General features: G+C 43.7%; 1 protein-coding gene across 2 annotated transcripts in view; it reads left to right on the forward strand.

Annotated features, from left to right (window-relative positions):
• The window catches only part of LOC126524512 (monocarboxylate transporter 13-like), an 84,059-nt gene that overhangs the window by 35,044 nt on the left and 25,339 nt on the right, over positions 1-23,676 (forward strand). Inside the window, exon 2 of one of the 2 annotated variants that reach the window (XM_055067345.2) lies at positions 10,137-10,376. In XM_055067345.2, coding sequence (XP_054923320.2) covers positions 10,151-10,376 — 226 coding nt within the window. In that variant the 5' untranslated portion in view covers positions 10,137-10,150. Of the gene's footprint in view, positions 1-10,093; positions 10,377-23,676 lie in introns of those variants that run through there. The other variant, XM_050172812.3, reaches the window with a different exon arrangement.

The raw sequence follows: 23,676 nt of genomic DNA on the forward strand, positions 1-23,676 counted from the left end.
TCCAAACGTAACAATATTGCCCTTACCATTTTTCGCAGGCTGTCCGTTACTATTTCACGGTCATATGCAGTTGAATATTTGCTGAATATATTTTTGTTGAAGGATGATGGGCAGATTGTTCTAGAAAAACTGGCCACCCTGTATACGCAATGCCTCATGACTTCGAGCGTACCGGAATCTCGGAAGAACGCTAACGTAATCCTAATACATAAGAATAGGGACGCTAAAGACTTGAAAAATTATAGACCGTTCAGCTTACTGTCCGTTGCCTACAAAGTATTTACTGAGGTAATCGCAAATAGAAACAGGAACACCTTAGACTTCTTTCAATCAAAGGACCATGCAGGATTCCGTAAAGGTTACTCAACAATAGACCATATTCCTTTCATTTCATTTAATTTAAAGATACTATGAATCCCATCAGGGATTGTAACAGGAAGGGCTGTATGTGATACATAGGAAGATGGTATAAGGTGTTACTTATTAAATCTGATACAATAAAGAATTTGGGCATATAACAATTTGATTACGTGAATATACAAGAGAATAAGAACAGCGAAAAGGGTATGAAAAAAATAATTACAGTTGCAGAAACCAGTTACAGGGTCAGTATTGAGGTAATAATAGTCACGCAACAATCAAGGTTACAATAATGCTAACAAGAAACGAAATATATTGCATCATTGCCGTAATTATATTCAACCACAAACACAGTTAAAATAACAAGGCAACAAAGAACTACGTACATAATGAGAAGAATTATTGCTGCAATACGTATAGTTGATCCGCAATCAAGGTACCAAACGTATCTAAAAATGAGCTGCCAATGATACCTGCGTTAAGATTATTCCATTCGCGTGTCGCCCTTGGAAAAAATGAGCACTTGAAAATATCAGTAGGGAATGAAAATTCGCTTAATGTGTGCGTGACTTTATGGCGAGTTAATTTATTCGAGGTCGTTGATATGTGTGTCATAATAGGCAGTTTGAGTTGATTGTGTATTAACTGATACATGATCTTTAGTCTAGCAAGCTTGGCTCTGTTATCCATGGTTAGAAGTTCTGCCCGTTTCACCAATGCTGATGGTGAATCTGTGATGGAATATTTATTATATATGTATCCCAGCGCTTTTCGCTATACCTCTTCAAGTTTTTTAATCATCTTGTTAGTAAACGGGAACCAAACCGTGTTGGCGTACTCTAGAACCGGTCTTATAAGTGTTTTATATGCGAGTAACTTCGTTTCAGATGGTGCTAGTTTAGGGCGTCTGTTAATGAAGAATAGCTGTCTTATTGCGGTTGATGTGATATTGTTAACGTGAGAATCCCACCTGAAGTGAGATGTTAACGTCACAACGAGGTACTTATGCTCATGAACAGATGCAAGAGGAATGTTAAGGGTGTACTGGAAGGCTGATGTATGTCTTTTTATGGTTATAGATAATAGAACGGACTTTTTTAGATTGAATATAGTGAATTCATATTGGTGATATGATTGATAGTGATATCGCACTATCACTCAGGTGATAAAGAAATATGCGGAATATAACCAACCCTTATATGGAGCTTTCACTGATTACGAGAAAGCGTTTGATTCAGTCGAAACCTCAGCAGTCATGGATGCATTGCTGAATCAGGGTGTAGACAAGCCGTTTGTAAAAATACTGAAAGATACCTATAGCGGCTCCACAGCCACCGTAGTCCTCTCTAAAGAAAGCAACAAAATCCCAATAAAGAAAGACGTCAAACAGGGAGATACGATCTCTCCAATGCTATTCACAGCGTGTTTACAGGAGGTATTCAGTGACCTGGATTGCGAAGAATTGGGGATGCGAGTTAATGGAGAATACCTCAGTAACTTGCGATTTGCTGATGATATTGCCATGGTAGTAACTCAGGGGACCAATTGCAATGCATGCTCACTGACCTGGAAAAGCAAAGCAGAAGGGTGGGTCTAAAAATTAATCTGCAGAAAACTAAAGTAATGTTTAACAGTCTCGGAAGAGAACAGCAGTTCACGATAGGTAGCGAGGCACTGGAAGCAGTAAGGGAATACATCTACTTAGGACAGGTAGTTACCACGGATCCAGATCATGAGGCTGAAATAATCAGAACAAGAATGGGCTGGGGTGCATTTGGCCCACATTCTCAGATCATGAGCAGCAGGTTGCCATTATCCCTGAAGAGAAAAGTGTATTACAGCTGTGTCTTACCAGTGCTCACGTTCGGGGCAGAACCTGGAGGCTTACGAAAAGGGTTCTACTTAAATTGAGGACGATGCAATGAGCTATGGAAAGAAGAATGATAGGTGTAACGTTAAGGGATAAGAAAAGAGCAGATTGGCTGAGGGAACAAACGCGAGTTAATCAATTCTTAGTTGAAATCAAGAGAAAGAAATGGGCATGGGCAGGACATCTAATGATGAGGGAAGATAACCGATGGTCATTAAGGGTTACGGACTGGATTCCAAAGGAAGGGAAGCAGGGCGGCAGAAAGTTAGGGGGGTGAATGAGATTAAGAAGTTTGCAGGGACAACATGGCCACAATTAGTACATGACCGGGGTAGTTGGAAAAGTATGAGAGGCCTTTTCCCTGCAGTGGGTGTAACCAGGATGATGATGATGGTTATGATGATGATGGTATTTTTTGTCGCTCTTTGACAAAATGTTTAAGAATAATGCATCTTTATTTGCCATTTCTATTGATCTTAACTACGCGCACCTTGATACAAAGTTTATTTCCTTTACTTTGTCATTGCTTGTTTTCGAAATGTCCAAACAGTTTATCTAAATTAGTATTTTGGTTTCTGGGAAGACAAGATTTACTGAATTAATGCTTGCTTTCGTGTGTACATCGTTTCTGTTTTCGTCACCCCGACTCTTTACAAGAACTGTCCCCAGTGCCGCTACTTGCTTCATAAAAATCACTGCTAGGCACACCCTACCTTCATTTTAAAACTTCGGCTTGTCTTGACCTATTATATGCACCAGCTTCTGCTCCTCCAATGAAGGTAGGCATAAATGAGCTGCGTACACACAAAAACGCTGCCAAGAAAACAATTGCTGCCCTGACGACAAGTTCTTTTGATAAAATGTAGGCTACAGCAACATATCTTCTTCAAACAGTGTTGATCCATGTTCATGTTTTTCTAACACAGTCATTATCCTTTTTGTGGCATTGTGATTATCGTTTTTCCCGATTCCTTTAAAGTGAAAATTCACCAAAACTATTTGTTCCTCCTAATAGCATCAAGTTTATCCTTGCAAGCTATTTGGGGCCAAGAACAACTTTCACCAGAAATGACTGCAAGACGAGTAGTTGAAGAAAATAAAATTGCTTTTCTGATCCGAAGGACTTGATGAGTTAAATACTGCACCTACTTTATATGTGTCATGCAAATAATTGATATTGCAAAGCGAAAAGTGCTTTATTTTTTCGCCTATGTAAATGTCTTGGCCATACAATTTTCTTAATAGCAACCGGCTGCTTCTCCTATGAGCTGCCTTCATGACATTTGCAATAAAGGATACTACTGGAGACAAAAGTGCCCAGGAGACGTACGAGCTTCGTACAACTTGCACCTCTGTCCTATCAGCCGGGATCAGCCACGCTATTACCTGCGTTCAAGACCACTGGAAGCCGTGGGTCACGTACGCAGATTCCGAACTCAGATATTAACGCAGCTGATCCCGGCAGAAAGCGCATCCATAAAATTCTGTTGACGTTCGCACGTTCGTAGAACCACTGTCAGCCCACGGCTACCTGAACAGTGACAGGGTGGACAGCGCACAATTGCGGACATATTTTCGTTTCGAGCAACATGATTTGCGAAGGCTGCAGAGTGCACTACGACTTCCAGAAGCTGTATCTACACCGCAGTGCGTCAAAATTCCAGGAGATGAGAGTCTTTGTGTAACTCTGCGGCGTCTCGCATATCCAAACAGGCGGCGCGAACTGGAGTCGCTCATCGGGCAACATTACTCTGTGATTTCATCGGCGATAAATGCGGTGCTCGCCCACATTGAGAGCACTTTTGGATACCTTTTTCAAGATGCAAATAACTACTTCTGGTCAGATCTCGCCAAATTTGAAGACTTTTCCCAGGTACGCTTTCGGTACTGTGTCAGTGTGCGGTCTACTCATCCAATGTTTATTTGCAGGCCGTATATTCCAAATGGTCGCCGCTACAGAACTGTTGGGGCTTCATCGATGGTACTGCACGGGCCATTTGTCGACCATCAAGGGACCAAAAGCTCTGTTTCCCTGGGCACAAACGGTTTCATGCTTTGAAATATCAGGCCACCATGTGCCCCAATGGGATCATCTGCCAGTTGAATGGCCCATACGTGGTCAGTTGTCATGATGCAGACAAGTTCACGGTATTGATGATTGTCAGTATATACAGCTAATTGCTGCATAAGGGGACTCAGACTAACATGCTTACTGTCACACGTATACCAGACAAGGTGCAAGCTTTCCATGTTCTTGGAGGAAACAACAAGCGATCCGTTTGTGTGTAATGTGTAAGTGCAGACCTAACGCAAGTTGTTTTAGGTTCGGAGCAAGAAACAATAGTATAATAAGTATACTAAAAAAGGTCTGAGAGCACAAGCTGTCTGGGAACTGTTGCCAAATTTTATAGAAATTGTGAAATAGCTGTGAACTTGTATCACAGGGACAAAATAAGCAAAAATTACAAAAAACAACCATACCATTAAGGAAATTTTAAACAATGTTTTCAAGTGTACTACCTTATGACCAGTGTTTATGGTGAGATGGTAGAGCACTCAAAATTTTCTGACAAGGTAGTGGGAGTGATGTCAAGAACAATGAAAAATACGCATCGTGGTGTAAAGCTGATCCAATGATATGAACAGCATAGTTCCAAGGTTATATTTCAACAGGTGAGTAATTGATGGTACACTAATGCTGTGACACACCGAAGAGGCACTGCTGCTGTTATAATATTATAATTGAATGCGAGTATTCTAATGGTTTGGTGTTGTATGCACAGGTGGTCAGTGAGATAAATAGGTATTGAACCACATGACAATAAAACAATTAATGTGGCTGCAAGAAAGTGGTTATATCAATCCTAGCAAGGCGAACATTTTAAAATAATGGCATGTTCCGATTAACACTTGTGCCATAAACTGGTTTTCTTTGTAAGCGCACATGTTTACAGGGAATCGCACATTTTCATGAGGAATAATACCCATAAAAGAGCATTCATTCACTAAGGAATAGTGGAAATATCCACGTCTGATTGTCGGATACTGTGGCAGAAACCAGTTAAATTATTTAGATGGAATATCTTAAACCTAGTCTTGTTGCATAAATAGATGTGCATCAAAAAACTATGCAGAAAGCAGTTTCCTAAGCATGTGTGTGCACTTAATGGTGGCCAAGCTACACACGCACTTTGCAAGAATTTACTAAAAGCTATCAGATGTGATTCTAATTAGTAATATGTTTCTTTGTGCTATCATTACAGGTATCCTCCGAAGGAGCAAGACGTCCCAGAAACTTGAGAAGCTTAGGAAAGGACGAAGTTTTTGCCTCTACGGTGATGCGGCCTACCCCTTACGATCTCTGCTACTAAAACCTTATGGCGGGTCTAGCCTTACCGCGCAGCAGCTTGCCTTTAACAGAAGGATGAGCACTGTGAGGCAGGCAGTTGAGTGGGGCTTCGGAAAAATAGCAGCGTTGTTTGCTTTTCTAGATTCTCAAAAAAATCAGAAGTTACGCCAGCAAAATGTCTGGCGTATATATAAAGTTGGTGCTATCTTTGCGAACTGTCACACCTGCATGTACGGTTCCCAGGTCTCAGAATATTTTGGAGTGGAACCCCCGCAGCTGGGGGAATATTTGAGGCCGCAACACTTACTCGGGTTTCTTCAACACAGCAGAAGCCCTTTATTTTATACATTTTTCAAAACAGTCCCATAGAAAGACAGGCATGGAATGACAAAGACACTCGTGCGTGTCTCTCTGTAGAGCCTTATTGAAAGATGAGTGCACACCTACTAGCCAAACTTATGAGCTGTGCTGTTGGAGGAGGCTGAGCGTTTTGTTTTCATGCTGCGCGAGCATACTTTTTATGTTTTCAAGCATACATTCATTATTTTTCTTACACTGTGTTTCCAGTTTTTCGAGTCTTTCCTCAAACAGAGCGACCTTTTTTTCTTTCAAGGCCTGGCGCCTCTCATCATACTCCAACCTCCGGTGCTGGAGTTAAATTTCCTTTTGACGAAGGGTGAAATCATTCTCCTCTCTCCCATTCAGGAGCTCCAGCCCCATACCCTGCAGGCCTCTAATTCCTGAAAAGTAGCGAAGAAATATCAAACTACGTTTATCTCAAGACATCCCCATTGTTTTGACTCACATCAATCACAAACGCAAATACAGTCCTTAGGTTCACTTCTTTACTTTTATTATTATTTTTTACTATATGTTCTAAAACAATGTGTTCTATCTGCTAAACTGTTATTTGTTTGAACTACATCTTTTATACTTTCTTTTTGACATGGCCTATTTTAGCCATCAGGTACCCACTGGCCTCACACCTTAAGACGCATGTCGCGAAATCTTTTTTCCGTGCTTCATTGCTTTTTATTTATTTAAAGTGTTCACCATTGACATAACTGGTTTGTGGCTTGTCTGTCCACACTACCTTGCAAATGCCTTCTTGTTAATCACACTTGTAACCCTTTATTGTTATTAATGTTCTATAGTATTTGCGCAATGGCATGACTTCTGCTCCTCCTAGTCTATGGAATGTTAAAGGGTGCCTGCCCTGTGGCAGTACCTTGCCTTGCACCTCGTGCAGTCGACGACAGGGCATGCAGGGTGCGCTGTTGTGCCTAGGACAATCAAGGAGCGAGGTGCTGTGCACCATACACAAGTGCAGAAGGTGCAAAGAAACATAGTTGGATTAATTGAATAGACACCAATAATAACACTGCTGGCATAAGGTACCACTTACTTTGGCTAGATAAGACTTGAATTGTTATATATGCATAACAGTCAGACAGGAAACCACGAAATCACGAAGCTGTTATTACTAGAAACAATTCAATGGCTCAGAAAATGTTAACCGCAGGTACTTCGGCTTAATGAACACAATATTAGTCTTGTGCAGCTGCAATGCCACCTGTCATCAGTTTTCGAACAATGTAGTTTGCTTTGCCGTACCTGTTTGAGGAGCGCGTGCTTGTCGCCGTCTGTTCTGAGTTAAATAGGCCCTTGTGCTTGTTCGTCCACTTCATTCTCTTCAGTGGCCTGCTCTCCTTGGGTGGTGTCCAGTGCTACAAGGGAATCAAATTTAGAGCATACTTTCTCATCACTTGCATTAGTTAGTGCTTCATTTTACATTGTATTTGTTTCCTTTTATTTGATATTTGAACATATTGCACAGTGCTTGGCATTGCACGGGAATGACATGGTTTAATTTGTGGTACACAGTGGTAACTTTTTGTGCACATGAATAAACACTGATATGTCAATGCCATGTCTCTACAAATACGCACCTTCTTCATGACTGTAATTAAACAGGGAGAGAGAGAGAGAGAGAGAGAGAAGGGAAGAAGGAAAGGCAGGGAGGTTAACCAATTAAACAGGGAATTCAGATTGCACTTCTGCCGTGTGTTCTTCCCCCGCTCAGACAAAGAAAAATACTGTGCTTTAAGGAGCCTGCAGTACAAATTGTGAATTACTTAATAAACTATTTACTATCACTTTCTTTGCACCTACGTGACGGGTCAGCTGTCGACACTTGCTGACTTGGCCTCGTCGTGCTGGCTTCATCCCCATTGCCTTCTTGAGTGTAGCACACCCGATCCAATGAAGGCTCTTCTGTGTTTTCGTCGTGGCTGGCGTACATTGACAGCAACAAGACTGATGCACAATCTTCACCTACATACAAGGGGAAAAAACAAAGCACAGGGATGACACCAAACGTTTTTATTGGTTTTAAAAATAATATTGCAAATGCACATTCAGAAGGAGTACAATTCCATTTTATTGGCCCTGCCAGTTACCTTGGCTTTTCATAGTTTTGTGTTTGCAAACATGAGTGAAGTTAACATATATGCCGAAATTGGTCCGAGACAAAACGGCAGGAACAGCAGCAGCTAAAATTGAGTGTCTAGTGATAATCTAATCCTAATTTTGCTCTCTCTGTTGACAGTAAATAACTGATGGGTGCAACATTTTGGCTGCATGGTACAGAACAATAGGCGGGCTCAGTATTTGCATGGTTCTAAGAAGTGTTACATAACTTAGCTGAGCAAACTAGGCTGGAGCCATGGACAAATACTAGACGTCTCAGTGCTCTCGCACTGTGATCAAAGACGGCGCGGGCGCGCGTGTACATTTAAGCAGCGCGGACTGGGAACCGTTACGCTCTCGTACACCGGGCGCGCAAGGTGGGCGAAACAAGGGCTCAAATGCAAACTGTATTTCACTTGTCTCGCCACCGTCTGACAAGGTCATCGATGCCGTGGCCGCGTCTCTGATTTGCCGCACCAGGCGCCGTCGGTCTGTTGCCGACCGCGCCGATGTAGTATGCAGCCGCGGCCCTGTGCCATTGCCCGTTCTCGGCAAAGTTCTAGGCACATAGCCGGCGTTCTTCATCAAATCTAAGATTTCTTGCAACAATTGCTCCCTTTCTCCATAATGCTCCTCGGTGCCAGACCTACGGAGAACAAGATCAGGTGACGTTGCGACTGTGCGTTTCACATATGCTGAATAAAGTGCGCAAACATGACTGTGAAAAGTAGGGCACTCACTTCCTTAGGTTGACGTTATCTCGCTCGTAAAAATACCCCACGAGGCGATCCACACGCTCCTTGATAGCACGAATAGTGAAATGTCTCATCACGGCGAGCATTAAATTTCGAAGTACTTCCTCCCATGCTGCGGTGTTTTGGTAGGGGTCGGCAGCTGCTACTTCGCGCAACAAACACAACTCTTCGTCAATGCGGAACCACTTACGGGGCCTGCTATGCGCTGCAGAAGAAACCGACCAAGGCGAAGCCGAAACCACGTTCACACTGTAGGGAGCCATCTTGCATTCGAAATCGCGGTCACTATGAGGCTGTTGATGCCGATGTGGCTTCACAGCGGCGCCCTAGCAGTGATAGTGGAACGACGCTCCGCGCTCCGTTTAGGCAGCTTCAAAGCGGACCGTGTTCCTCGCTCCGCTATCCCGCTTACAGCTAAGCGGACGGCGCATGCGGATTCGTGTTTCCGCTCTGCTTAGCTGCTTAGCGGAGCGTAAACATGCTCAACTAAAACACTCTATTGAGTGTAACTCGCTTCGCTCTTCGTGCTTGCTCTGTGACCGCAAGAATATTCAGCGGAGTTTATAGCCGTGCAGAGCTTCTATACGTCTGTACTTCGGTCGCCATTCGTGTAAGTAGTTTGGAATACAGCGCGCACCCTGCAGCTTTTCCGCGGCTAAGGAGCCCCTGCCAGCATAGGCCATGCCTCGAGTTCTTATAATTCCCACGACCTGTTGTTCCTACTGTTGAAACGGCGGAACCGCTGCTGGAGACACCCTCGAGTGCGTTGTTACGTGATTGTTCTGTAGCGCACGGCAAAGACGTCGGTGGAAATTCTAAAAACGAAGTTCAATTACTTTAGAGGTAATTAACACTTCATTGCTGATTTACTGTGTAGATTAATCCAGGAACTGCGGCTGCTGAATATGTGCACTATGCCTTCGGCTTGGGAAGGTTCACTGCGGGCCACTAGCATGCGGGTACACCAGTTTCTGTTTGGGAAAAGTCAGACGAGCTAAGGAATAAAACGCTTCCGTGTTACAGCGAAATATTTCGCACTATTCGTTTATATGTTCATGCATCCACACAATTTGTTATTCTTTACGTCGTCTCTTTATCATGGAACTTAACGCACGTTGCTAGGCTAGACGGGGAACTTCAACACAATGTACTACGGAAAAAAGCCGCAAAAGAACCCCTGCAATTGTACAATTCTAATTAAATGCAGACACATTAAAAACGTAATTGAAGTGCACGATAACTTAGACATTATTTGCGAGTGGTTACGCCAATTTCTTACCTTGTTTAGCTATGCAATGTCGCTTGTCGCATATCACCATCGATCATCTTGCAGGCGTGCGCACGAGCATGGAAGCTTGCGCGGGCGTGGCTTGCGCGAATGCGCCGCGCCAAAAGGCAGCGAAGCACGAGTGCTGGCACGTGGCAGTGATCGCCTGCCTACTGGCCTGCCTCGCCTGTGCCCTGGCTCGGTCATCGGGTTTCCTGTACGTCGGCATCATGGAGCAATACGACGCTGATCACGCGGAGGCATCGTGGCCCATCGCTGTGGCTGCCGTGTTATACAACATGGCCGGTGAGAACATGGCCGGCGACAGGCAACCTTGTTTGCTTTACATCGCATACATCAAATTAGAATTGTTACATTTACGTAATAGGACCGACCATCAACAAGGACGTGTCACCAGGTGTAGCTGGAAAAGAAAAGACCATAATATATAGTGACTAGATTGAGCAAGCCGATCGCGATTTAAATAGGAATTATAATTTCAAGATAGCGCAGAAACTTCGAAATATAGCATGTCGCCCCAACTTGCGGTGAAAATTACTACTAAATATTATTGCATTAGAATTAAAAGTCGGCTTTTATTGGCTGCACCATACTTTTGTTTAGGATCGAAGTCTTTATATTACATAGGTGTTGGCGCTTTGTTCTATGCCTAGCAGCAGATAACGAAAGTTCACGCCAACAAGCGGCGGTGCATTCACGGCTACGAGCGGAACGGTGTGCCTGCGGCTAGCCGTGGTGTCCCTAATTGCATGGCGGCGCCGATGAGTGCTTTCGTGCGCGTTCGAGTTTGTGATGTAAGCACTTTGAGTGCTGTGGTATCCCTGTGTCATTGGAAATGCCGTTCTTCCGGCATTAAAAACAGACATTTGGCTACTGCAACACGCTGAATTGTGTATCACGTGCAAATGCATCATGTGGCTTTCAAAAGTTAGCTCGCTTAAAAGAACGCCTTGTCTTGTATCTCGATATATCAGTCTGACAGAAAAACTGCGGAAGCACGTATCTATAATTCTAGAAATAATTGAAGACTGAAGAAAGGATGAACGGAAGGTTCATCGGCTTCTTACACAAGATATTTTCTGACAGCTAGAGCCGCGCCTCTCGTGTGCTTCACATCAATGCCAGCTTGCAATTGCTATCGCGCTCTTAATATCGTTGTTTCGAGCATGTTTCCATCGTACGACTTAATGAAAACGATCGCGACTGCAAATACAGAAATTATAATAAAAAGTGTTTTACGGTTTTTTCTGCGTTATCAATGTGGGATTGCAGAGAAAACACGGGGAAAGCAGAAGATGGAAATTCAAGACGATGAGTAAAACAAGAACAAAGCAGGAGCAACGTTTCCACAGGTGGACTTTTGGTTTTCAGGGCGGCATATGCTTTCCTCGGCGCAGTATATATAGGTAGGGTTCTTCTAAAGGGCAGATGGGGTAACAAGCCCTTAAGAAAATATGAGATGAGTTTCATATGAAAGTCTTATGAGTTTTGACATCACAGCCATTAGACTATCTGATGAATTTCTTTGGAATTTTCAGACGTATTCCTAATGTCATTCTAAAACATATTGGCCACCGTCTTTCTGTTAAATTCATGATGAGTGTTTTTCTTGTGAGCATGAAACGTCTTCCTAATGTGCGCGTCAAAGCAGTTTTCTGGCGACATTCTCATGTCTTCCTAATGAAGGAATAAAGCTGTATAAATATTTAGCCTATTTAGGACTTGAGACTTACTCCAACCAATTACCTTCCTAGCCTATTTAGCAAGCTGCATTAAGTAATATGTCGATAAACTTATCCACTAATGATACCGAGATCCTACTTTTTTGAACACGTACACTCAATGCATACCTGACATGTCCATCCAGAATACACGCCGTGCTGCTGCAGCCATGGCCACGGGTTATGTGGACACTGTGGGGGGTCACGTGACCCCCCACAGTGTCCACAGTGTAGTGTCCCACAGTGTCCCACAGTGTAGAGGTGAAGCCGTACGGCTTCACCACTAAAAAGAGCATTATGTGTTAACTTATATATGTGATACAGTAAGATTGTCACGTGGCGAACACATGCAAGGGGCATGTAAAACCAGTCACGAAAACAATGCCTGCACTGGTGCAGGGTGGCAACAGAGCACAAAAAAATTAAATTATAGGTTTTACGTGCCAAAACCACTTTCTGAGTATGAGGCACGCCGTAGTGGCCGACTCCGGAAATTTCGACCACCTGGGGTTCTTTAACGTGCACCTAAATCTAAGTACACGGGTGTTTTCGCATTTCGCCCCCATCGAAATGCGGCAGTCGTGGCCTGGATTCGATACCGCGACCTCGTGCTCAGCAGCCTAACACCGTAGCCACTGAACAATCACGGCGGATAACAGAGCACAAAGTCGAAGTCACCGATGATTGTCATGATAACAGGGACCCCTTCAACAAAGCAAACTTGCGTACACGCAAGCAGCAGCAGCAGCAGCGCATTACATGAATGTTTGTTTACATGACAATTCTAGATTTTCTTTCATGACTTTAAGCAACTTTCCCCTGCAACGTTTAGTTGCGTCAAAGTTATGACAACACCCCTTGAAAGCAAACCTGTGCCAGCCGCACGCTGTGATTGCTTAGATTTTTTCCCTAATTCTGCTCGTAAGCTGAAAGCTTTGTAAGCAGAGAATATTTACAACGTCGAATCATTTATAAGCGAGGAAACGTCATTGCAGTAAGAATCGGTCAAGAGGCAGATGAGCCGTTATCATGCGACTTCAGCAGAAAAGCGGGAGCTCACGCACAAGCGCGCCCGATCAACACGTTTATTTCGGAACGTAATCTTTCTCATCGGAAGAAAACGCTTATCAAGATTTTGAATTCTGCATTATGGAAACAAATTGGCGTAACTAAACTCTAACACCCAGCAAGCATCGGCATAGGTTTCATTGTTGTCGTGGGAGTTCTCTTTGCTACGTTCGCAAGGCACTCTATGCCCACACGAGAAGCACGCACAACACGTTTACTCACCGTTTACTCACCTAAAAAGCACGGTTACTCACCTTTTTATTGGTACGACGCGGTCGCGAAGCGCCCTCGAAGTTGCCGGTGCTGCGATGTTACTCCCAGCATACATGCCGGTGCATAGTGGACGAGCAGTGGCACGCTAACAATAAGCATTATTTCTTTGCGACGTCCGCCAAACTTTGCACGACAACGAGAGACAAAGGGAACGCGCCCCACGGCACGAACATCGTTTGTCCACATTTGGCTGGCGCGCCACTCATAAGGCAAGTTTGCAGCGAGACACAAGTTGTGTGTGGCACTTATGCGCACGCGAACTAAGTCACATTTCATTACAGCAAACACAAAACAAACGATCAAACAAGCACATCGTTGCAGCTCGCACACCCGACCGAGTCGTTGTAAACAGAGCGGCAAGCTAATTGGATGGATGCTAAGAGCGTCCCTTTTGAAATGGGGCGGTGGGTGGTGCCATCAACAGGTCGCACGGGGTCGGCCAACGCCTCGGCTAGCGTCATCTGAGGACTTGTGCAGCTGCCTCACTGCGCATAGCTGTTGTAAGACAACCAGAACCACAGATAAGTCTACATTGTAAGCTATAGCTTAGCATAGAAAGAAATTCTATGACGCATTTTCAATCTTGAGTCGCTTCTGCTATCTGCAGCCAGCAAAAGCATGGCCTTCGAGATCAGAAAATGTTATTCCTATGGAAACCCGTCACTGTGGCGTTATTCGAACGATTTGCACTTCGGTTACCTCTCTTAAAGCCCGTGAATTACGTATTTCGCTCCTTCCCATGCTACCTGCGCGGTCACTTCATTTTAAATAAGTTCCTGCGGTCGTTAACATCAACTGTATAGCCTCAGACATCGTTGACGCGATCCCCGAGGGACACATGTTCAGTGCGCAATGTTTCAGTGCCCGCTGCAACAGTGTCAGACGGAAAGCATCAAATCTGCTCATCTGGCGCAGCTTACACCGCTTTAGAAATCTTGCTTTCGTGTTAGTGTGTTTAATGTGCGCGGGTTGCACTCCTGTGGACCGTACCTTCTGTGTTGATCGTGCGACCCACGAAGATTCCTCGAAAAGCCCACATGTCTCGGCAGCGTGCATTTGTCCTATGTCGTATGTGCCAGGAATGTGCGCTGGCGTACGATGTGCTTGCAACCAAGTACTACAGTGCGTTCCAGTAAATAGACGCTGCAGCTTACGCACAGTTTTCCTTGTCATGATCATGTCAATCTGCACAATTCTCGGTTGCCACTTAAAGACAAGTAACACAGCCGAGAAATCAAACTACGCAGAACAAGGCATACGTTATATGTTTGCACAGTTTACCAAATGTGATAACGGAGTAACACGAACTCACAGTGCTCTTTAAAAAGAAAAGGAAGTGACGTCGCTGTTTAGTGCCTAGCCCTGATAAATCGGAATCATTTCCAGAGTACTTGGCGCTCCCGCTGTGTTATATCGTTTTGTTCATTTTTGTCTCTTAGACTGCCCATAACGATGAATCTGAACTACTACCACCAAAGGCCAAGGGTCCGAGTGCCTTAATTAACTATATACTAATTAACGGTACAATAATTATCATCGTCTTCATTAACACCAGGGGTCATAGGTTCGACTCCTACCTATAGTCATGGGTCCGAGTGATCTTAAGTGTATCTTAATTAATTGTACAATAATTATTACCGCCTTCATTAACACCAAAGTTTGTGGACACGACTGCCACACAAGATCATGGGATCATGTTCTTTAACTATATATTAATTAAATGTGTCTTAATTAACACCACATTTAGCAAGAAAGGTCGTGGGTCCGAGTGTCTTAATTGACTATATGTTATTTAACAACACCTTAATTAACATCGCCTTCATTAACAACAAAGGTCAATGGTTCAACTTCCACTAAGGCTCGTTGGTACGAGTGCGTTAATTAGCTATATTGTCTTAATAAACTTAATGTAACTGTCTTAATTAACTGTGCCTTAATTAACACCAAAGGTCGTGTGTTCGTAGCCTTAATTACCCCATAGGTAGTGGGTTCGACTCCCATGAAAGGTTGAAGATTTGTAACCTCTTTGTACATCGTATGCTCAAACCGACATTACCGGATTTTCAGCCACATTAGCCATTTATTGCTATCGCATTACAAAGAATTTTTCACGATCGTACACATTCATATATGATGTACTTTGACATTACAAATAACACAAAAAAGCTGTATACTCTTCTCATCAGAAATCATAAGGTGCATTGTCATTTGGGTCTCTGGTGTACTTGTGAAGCCAAAAAACATTAGACGATGCATTTCTTATATATGTCTGGCGTCACATTGGGAACCTATAAAGTTCTCTACTGAAACTCATGTTTCATTTTCATAAGGGTGGGTGGGTGCGGCAACGACCGAATTGGTGTTAGCAGTGAGGATATAGAAATGAGACTAAGGGCCAAACAATTAAATCTTCCTTACCTCAGTAAGGAAGCCTTCATTGCGGTGAGGCTACATTATGTCACTCTGAAAGCTTCCTTACTGAGGGGCCCTCGGTGAAGGCTTCCTTGGTTCTTCCTCAGCATAAGGTAGCTCCAAAGCTACCTTCATGCGTCCTTACGCCGCTCCTGGCCATGTACGAGCGCTTCACCTGACTGCCTAATCACGTGACGTTTGCTTGCGCATGCGCGCTGTCGCCCACCTGTGGAGAAGCGCAAGCACGGTACGTCTTGCCAGGCATGTTCGTTTCAGTCACGCGTGTGGCATGGAAGCGCTGCTAGGCGTTTCACGACGCCGGTGTGCCAGCGTTGCTGGAGCACATCTAGTTTTGTACTGGAAGGCGCTACTTTTTTTTAAGTTTAGTAAACAAAACTAGAAGAAAGCGTCCACGGTTCTCTATATTAGCACTTCAATTTAAAGATTGTGCGATGATACAACATTTTTTTATTGAGTAATGGTGTTCGCGTAAAGCTTTTAGGAGATAATTTCGAACCCAGGCATGCGGCAACCGATCCTTACGTTAGGACGGGTGAAGGGAGCTTTCAGAGTACTGTTGCTTCCTCCATCGGTCCTTCGCTCTAAAGAGGCCAAGGTTAGGAAGCGCTCGAAGGAAAGGAACGTTTCATCGTTTGGGCCTAAAGGAGTGCTGTGAACAAGGTCGGTGACACGGCCGTGTGTCAGCCGGTGCGTCAACAGCCGTGTGCACAACGGCCGCTTGTGTTGTGCACAACGTTGCCACCACCACTGAGCAAATGCTCAGTGGTGGTGGCAACGTTGTGCGTTCTCAATATAACCTCAGTTACCATTTGGGAACATGCTCGGGCATAAGCGAAATGGCCTTCAAGGCTAAAGATGACGCGTCAAAAAGAACATGGAATTGGCAAACAAGCCTTATCTTAGTTGCCCGTAGCACTCAATGCGCAAGTGGTAACTTCCGGGATGGAAAAGCACTGCAGAAGGTGCTTATTGGAATTAATCGAAAATTCTCTCACTTACCTGCAATTCAGAGTAGGATGGATGCCCTTTTTTCAATTAAGGAAACATTCGACAAAAGGGAACACTCCATTCGGCATCTGTATGAACAGTACGACATGGCATTTGCAGCAATGAAAAAAAGAACACGATCTGCAGAAATCATAAGCCTTGGGAAAAGCGTCGATATGGTAGAATCATCTCAGAAGAATCAGGAAGTGTCTGAATTAAACTAACAGGTCCCCGCCCTCGAACAATACAGTAAAAGAATCTACAAGTTCATGACTGCCATTTAGGGTGAATGAACTGGCAAATAAACTTCACCTTCCTGAGGTGACCCATACCGACTTTAATGCCTTACACTGACTGCCTGCCAAGTATGGAAAAAACTCGGTAAGATTAGTTCGTTTGACATTACGTGTCATGCGCGATGAATGGATGGCAAAGAAAAACTAGCTTACATGTGCTGAATTGTCGATACTTTTCAGAAACAATTTAACTCCGCAGAATAAGAAACTTCTGTACATGATGAAAGCAAAGGCTCGGCAAGTGCACTACGAGTTCGCGTGGCAAAAGGATGGGAAGCTTTTCATACGTAAGGCATCTGGCCAGCGGGCAGTGCGCATCAACTGCGAAGCTGACCTGGATAAGATTTGTTGAGCGGTCACAGGATCGCACCGCTTAATATTTTCCTTCTTATGATTGCTGCTTTCGATGGCTGACTTCACTAATGTTTTGTATCACGATGTTTCTTCTTTTAAATCCCGAGTACGTACCCTTCGCAGAGGAAGCGATAACATGTGAGTTTTCTACACAATTATGAGAACCTTAAGAAACAAGCAACGTGAAACAGAGGCATATTTTGAATTCCTTGATTACAATCTTACCTTTACAGCATTTGAGGAAACTTGGTTTCAGAATCATCAAGATGTTGTACACGGTTCGGGCTATATGTCAGGGGGTGTTTATAGATCAGATCGTAGAGGTGGACGAACTTCATTTTAGATTAAGGATGCTATTGCCTATGATGCCTTATCGGATTTTTCTGGTATTAGCGCGCATTGCTTCAATTTATCGCCCACATTCTGGTGAAGTAAAAGCATTCTTTGAATATATTGCGTCTGTTTTTGAATATGTTTTCTCCGCAATGCTTCTCATTGTCCTGGTTGGGGATATTAACATTGACTTACTAACGGACACTTTACAATCTGGTAAATTTCTACACATAATTGAGTCATACTCTTTACAAATGTTGTACGTTCGCCAACAAGAATAACAGGAATTAGTGAAACTGTGGTTGATCCGTGTGTAATTATTGATGATAAAAATTACGTTATTCCTGGCATTTTTTCAGTCGATGTGAGTGACTGCTTACCTGTATTCTGTATCTGTGTTGTTCCAAAAAACAAAATACACCCCGTTTTCAATACACCAGATCCTTATCGTAGTTTTACTCAAATGTGTCTCTGCTTTTCACTCGATGATCGAGTGTGTCGACTGGTTTGGATATTTATGAGGAAGAAACCACAGCCATTTCATACGACATATTTCCACAAAATGCTAAAGGTTGCTATGAAGGAGCTTTTCCTTGAGTTATGCAAGAAATGCACATAAAAATGTAGAAAACCGTGCGTAACAGAAGAGGTATTCAGAGAATAAAAGCCCGTGATATTATGTACCGTCAGTTTATTAATCTAAAAGAAAAATCTCTTCTAAATGAATATAAGAAAATTCGAAACAAGTTAAACTCTGATCTCAAAATGCTCGATGTGAATATTACAAGAATATGTTTATTGCTGCTTCTGATGACCCAATAATGTTGGAACGCAGTACGATTACTTATTGGTCAACAGCAGAATAGCATCCCGGGTACACTAATTACTGATGGTGTTAAATACAGAAAATAGATTTTGTCAGATAAATTACATCCCGACTTCTTATCTTCAGGTGCATATTCATCCTACAGAATTCAATTTTCACTTCGAATTCCATGTTTATATCTCCTTGCAGTGAATTAGAGATCTACTCTTTTCATAAGACGCTAAATAAAGATACTGCTGCCGGTAATGATGACATTAAATCTACTCCAATTATTTTCGTTGCTCACCTTTCATCAGCACCTTTGCAGCATATCTGTAACAAATCATTATCAACAGGCATTTTTCCAATTATCATAAAGACAGCTAGGGTTGCGGTCTTGTATAAAGGTGGTCCTATCAATGATCTTAACAATTATCGACCGATTTTGGTGTTACCCTTATTCTCAAAGGTTTTAGTGCACATTATAAAACCAAGACTAGCCAAGTTTCCTGATGAACTTGGATTGATTGTCAAGGTACCATTACGCTTTCGCGAAAAAAATCCACAGAAACAGCTTCACTTAGTATCAAAGAAAAAAAAAGAGCTAAGAAAATATTGATGGCAAGTAGTTCACCCTAGGAATTTTTTTAGACTTCCGAAAAGCATTCGACTCTGTTCAGCACGATATACTGTTTGAAAACTGGCCACAATATGGCATTTGTGCGGCGGCTCTAAAAAGTGTTACGCAATTACTTAACAGACAGGCTGAAGTATACGTCTCTTCACGGGCATAAATCTCGGCTACAGCCATTGAAATTTCGTGTGCCACAAAGTTCTATACTCGGTCTACTATGTTTTATTATCTACATCAATGATATCGTGCCCGTACCACAAACTTCCTCTATAGTTCTGTATGCGGACGATACCAGCTTGCTTTTTTTCTGGCAGCCGTTAAGATATTTAGAAAATGCGGCGAACAATTTATTTATCTCGCTTTAATACTGGCTTGACTGTAACCAGCTACAATTAAACGTTAGTGAAACTAAGCATATTTAATTCAAAAGCAGAAATAAGTGCGAAGGTTGGACCATTTCTATTTGATATAACAATAATTACATTGAGCGTGTCCCGTTGTTAAAATTCTTGGGTGTACTTTTTCATGAAAACATCACTTGGACACCGCAAATCAACAAAGTATATGTCAGTATGTGTAGATCAATTTCTCTCTTACATTAACTTAGGTATCTGGTAAAAACTGGCTAAAGCTCCAGTTATACTACTAATAAGTTCACTCTCATCTCCATTACTGTCTCTTAATCCGGGGTGCGACTTCAAGAACGAACCTTGAAAGGTTAATAGTTGTACAGAATAGAGCTGTTCGCTGCGTAGATAATCTGGGACCAACTGAACACACTGCGCAATTTTTTATAAGCTTAAATTACTTACTGTTAACCAACTTTATAACCTTGAGTCCGCCTTGTATATTCGCAAGGAAATTGGAAATGACTTGAATAGTTGTATGACTCATTGCTACCTTTCTAATGTTCCCTATGATCTCCGACACGAGTGATTTAGAATACCGCTATTCAGAACCATTTACGGGAATCAAACATTGCACTACCTAATACCTAACCTCCGCCACAATAGTTAGATCCATGAACTTATTGAAAAATGTAGTTCAATACACAGTTTAAGGAAGAATGCGACAATGTACTTACTCTCTGGTAGTGCGTGCAAATAAGTTCCTGTGTTAAAAAAAAAAGTGTATAACCTTTGTACTCTGCTACATTCTCTAAAAGTTAAAAATTGCTAGGAATGGTTCTTACACATTCTATAACGCTTGCATAATCTTGTACTTTTTCATATGTTGTCAGTGATGTACGCGTTTGTTCTTGTTATGGGTGTTTGCTGTTGCATTATTGTGATTCTGTTACACAATATAAGATGCCTGTTCGCGATGTTACTTCTGATTTCTGAAAAAAAAAATTTAAGCATGTTCTAATTTATAAAGCCATTGTCTTTACGTTTTCTTTTCTTTTTATTCTCACTGCTTCTGACCAAATATATGAGTGGAGGGACCTTAGTCAGGCAGAGTTCATCTGCCTTTAGTCCTCTCAACCCTGGCAATGTATGTCTGAATAAACTGGAACTGAAACTGAAACAGCCCCCCTCTAATACCCGCTTCACTGGTGGTCGTGGGCTGTCGTGCTTCTGGAAGAGATAATAAAAGGAGCGGCACGATACCGTGCTCGTGAAAAGAATAAATAAATGAAAACATTGCTGAACTGCAATCAATACATAAAGAAAGGAAAAAAGGAAAGGAACGAAGGGAAAGAAAAACCACTAAGCAGCCAAACAAATGTTGTTGCCTATAAATTGAAACTTAGCATAGCGAATAGTTTGTAAAGGTCCCTTTGAAACGTTTATGCCTATTAGTTGCAGTGTCTTGAATTTATGGATAAGTTGTGATTCTCTGTATTTACCTTGCCTTAATATTTACCACCCCGCAGGGGTGTCTGCGTCAGCAGGCGTTTGGGGTGTTGCGACACCAAGAACCCGAGCACACGAGGGTTGGGCCCTCCCGCGTGTAGCCGTGCGCGGCTTAGCCATGTCTGGGGAAAGGGGTATCCTGGGGATTGAGCCAATGCTGGGTGTTTGGGCCTTTATGGCCCCCCGGTGGAGGCAACACACCTCTTTGGCCTCTGCTTCACATAGACGGCCCCTCCAGACTGACCCACCTGGAGAAAAACGTCAGTCGCCTTTTCCTGTCTCTCTCTACTCAAATCTTCGTCTTTCTTTCTCTCTTTTGACCTTTCATGTCTTCTTCTCTCTTCCTTTTACTTCCTTTCCTGGCGGCAAGGGCTAAACTTGTGTGGCTATCCTGCCTTGGGTACACCATATCTGGTTATAGTGATGGCGTACGACTGGCGTCGTGCAGACTTGTACGCAAGCTCTTCCGCGTCCCTTCCTTGAGCTCCGTGGTGGCCGGCCAGCGCTGTTGCCGAATTTTTTTCGTATTTTCATAGAAACTTCTTTCCCCCCACTTCCTGATCGCCCTCAGAAACGAGGTCGCACCGAAGATTTATTCCAGTTTTTCGGACGCCAAATACAAAACTCCCCCCGCTTTCCCGTTATTCACTCTGAAAAGTCAGACAAACCAGTGCGAACCATTTCGCCGTTCCTTGTGTCAAAGTCCTTGACTGATGTTTTGGTCCAGGTTACAAAGCCTCGAGGATGGCAAGCGGTGACCCCCTCTTGGAGCTCCGCGACCAGAAGCAATATAACGAACTACCGAAGCTAGTGTCATATGGGGAGATCTACATAACAGTAACCCCGCACCGTACAATGAACACCACACGCGGTGTTGTGTCGTATGATGATTTGCTTGAGCTGACTGAAGCGGAACTCCTGGAGGGTTTCAGCGAACAAAATGTGGCAATGTCAGAAGAATTAAGATGAGGCGAGATGGTAAAGAGATTCAGACGAAGCACTTAATAATCACCTTTGGTTCAAGTGTCCTGCCCGAGTCAATCAAGGCCGGGTACATCAAGCTCCGTGTTAGGCCGTACGTGCCAAATCCGCTTCGATGTTTCAAATGCCAGCGTTTCGGCCACAGTTCGCAGAGCTGTCGGGGCCGCCTAACATGTGCGAAATGCAGTGTCCATGAACTGAAGCTTGTGAGAACGCTCTCCACTGTGTAAACTGTGATGGGGAGCACGCCGCGTACTCGCGGTCGTGCCCCCATCAGAGAGAGGATAGTATCCATGAATCGTTCGAATGTTGCTGGCGCGTTACAAAGGCCGAAAGGCATAACGTTAGATTCATAAAGACCGTCTGGTGTCACGAAGGCCATTTTCTCCTTATCGTCTGGGTGCATGGGTATCTTCCAATAATACCCTGATCGCAAATCCAGTGATGAAAAGTAGGCAGCGGTAGGTAGACAATCGATGACATCATCAATTCTAGGAAGCGGGTACACATCCTTTTTGGTGACCGCATTCAGTTTCCTGTAATCAACGCAAAACCGCCATGATCCATCCTTCTTCTTTAATAAGATTACTGGTGCTACCCACGGACTAGAAGACTCTTGAACAACACTTTCCCGCAGCATGTCTTTCACCTGTTCAGCAATAACTGTCCTCTCTGTTCAAGAAACGCGGTAAGGCTTTTGCCGAATGGGGTGCGCAGATCCGGTGTCCATTCTGTGGTGAGCACGAGAACGCGGGAGTGAAGCCTGCTTGTCGCCTTGTGTGAAATCGAACACAGAAAGATGTACCCACAAAACTTGTGCGAGAGCGGGGCGCTCATGTGAGGGCAGTGCCTTGTTGATCATTCGTAGGATCTGCTCTTCAGAAATGCTTCGTTGGGGATCGCATCTATGAGACTGCTCCTCGTCGCTTAGAACTGTAATGGAGCTGTAAGTAATCTCGTAAAATTCAACGAGCTTCATATCACGCGGCAGAACGGCAAGGACGCAAGAACAATTGAAAGCCCACAAATTTGAGGCGCCATTCACTACTCTCACGACAGAGCGTGGTACAAGTACATCTTTCTTTGCGCAGCTCGACGTAAGTGGCTCGACTTGCGCGTCAAACGATGAAAGGTCGGCAGCAGCGAAATTGACAGGGATACGTGACAGCGACTAAAGTGGTAGCAACAAATCGTTCGCAACAACACAATAGTTTTATCACTGGTAAGGATGTGTCGGCAAGGGTGGCGAGAAGCGCGCTATTCAAAGTAATTTCGCCGGTGCCACAGTTAACGGGCGCACCACAATCCTGAAGAAAGTCAATCCCGAGAATCACATCATGAGTGCATCGCGGTAGTACGAGAACTTCTGTTTTAAGATCGTCTTCTCCGAACAAAACACTTGCAACACAAATACCAAGGGGAAGTAGGCACTCTCCATTGACACCACGAAACGTCACACCATCATTCCACGGGAACATAACTTTCCGACACAGCCTCTCTTTGAAAGTCACACTCATGACGGAAACGGTAGCACCAGTATCCGCTAATGCTGTTGCAGGTATACTATCTATTAACACACGCACTTTGTTCTTCACCATCATAACAGGCAGAGGAGTATTTCGCAGAGACGCAGACTGTCCGTCGACCTTACCTCCATCGGCCGCGCCGGCTAGCTTCCCGACGGCGGTGGAGACGTAGCACGTCGCCGTGGTGACGGTGAACGGCGTTGGCGACTGGTTGGGGGCGTCAGGCTGCGGTCTGAAGCTGGCGAGCCACTCCTTCTACTATACTGACGGAAGGTATTCCAAGTGGCGCGCCTGTAGTGTTTGCAGGGTCTATCGGCC

Source organism: Dermacentor andersoni, chromosome 3, assembly GCF_023375885.2.
Source record: "Dermacentor andersoni chromosome 3, qqDerAnde1_hic_scaffold, whole genome shotgun sequence".
In the NCBI taxonomy this organism is placed as follows: domain Eukaryota; kingdom Metazoa; phylum Arthropoda; class Arachnida; order Ixodida; family Ixodidae; genus Dermacentor; species Dermacentor andersoni.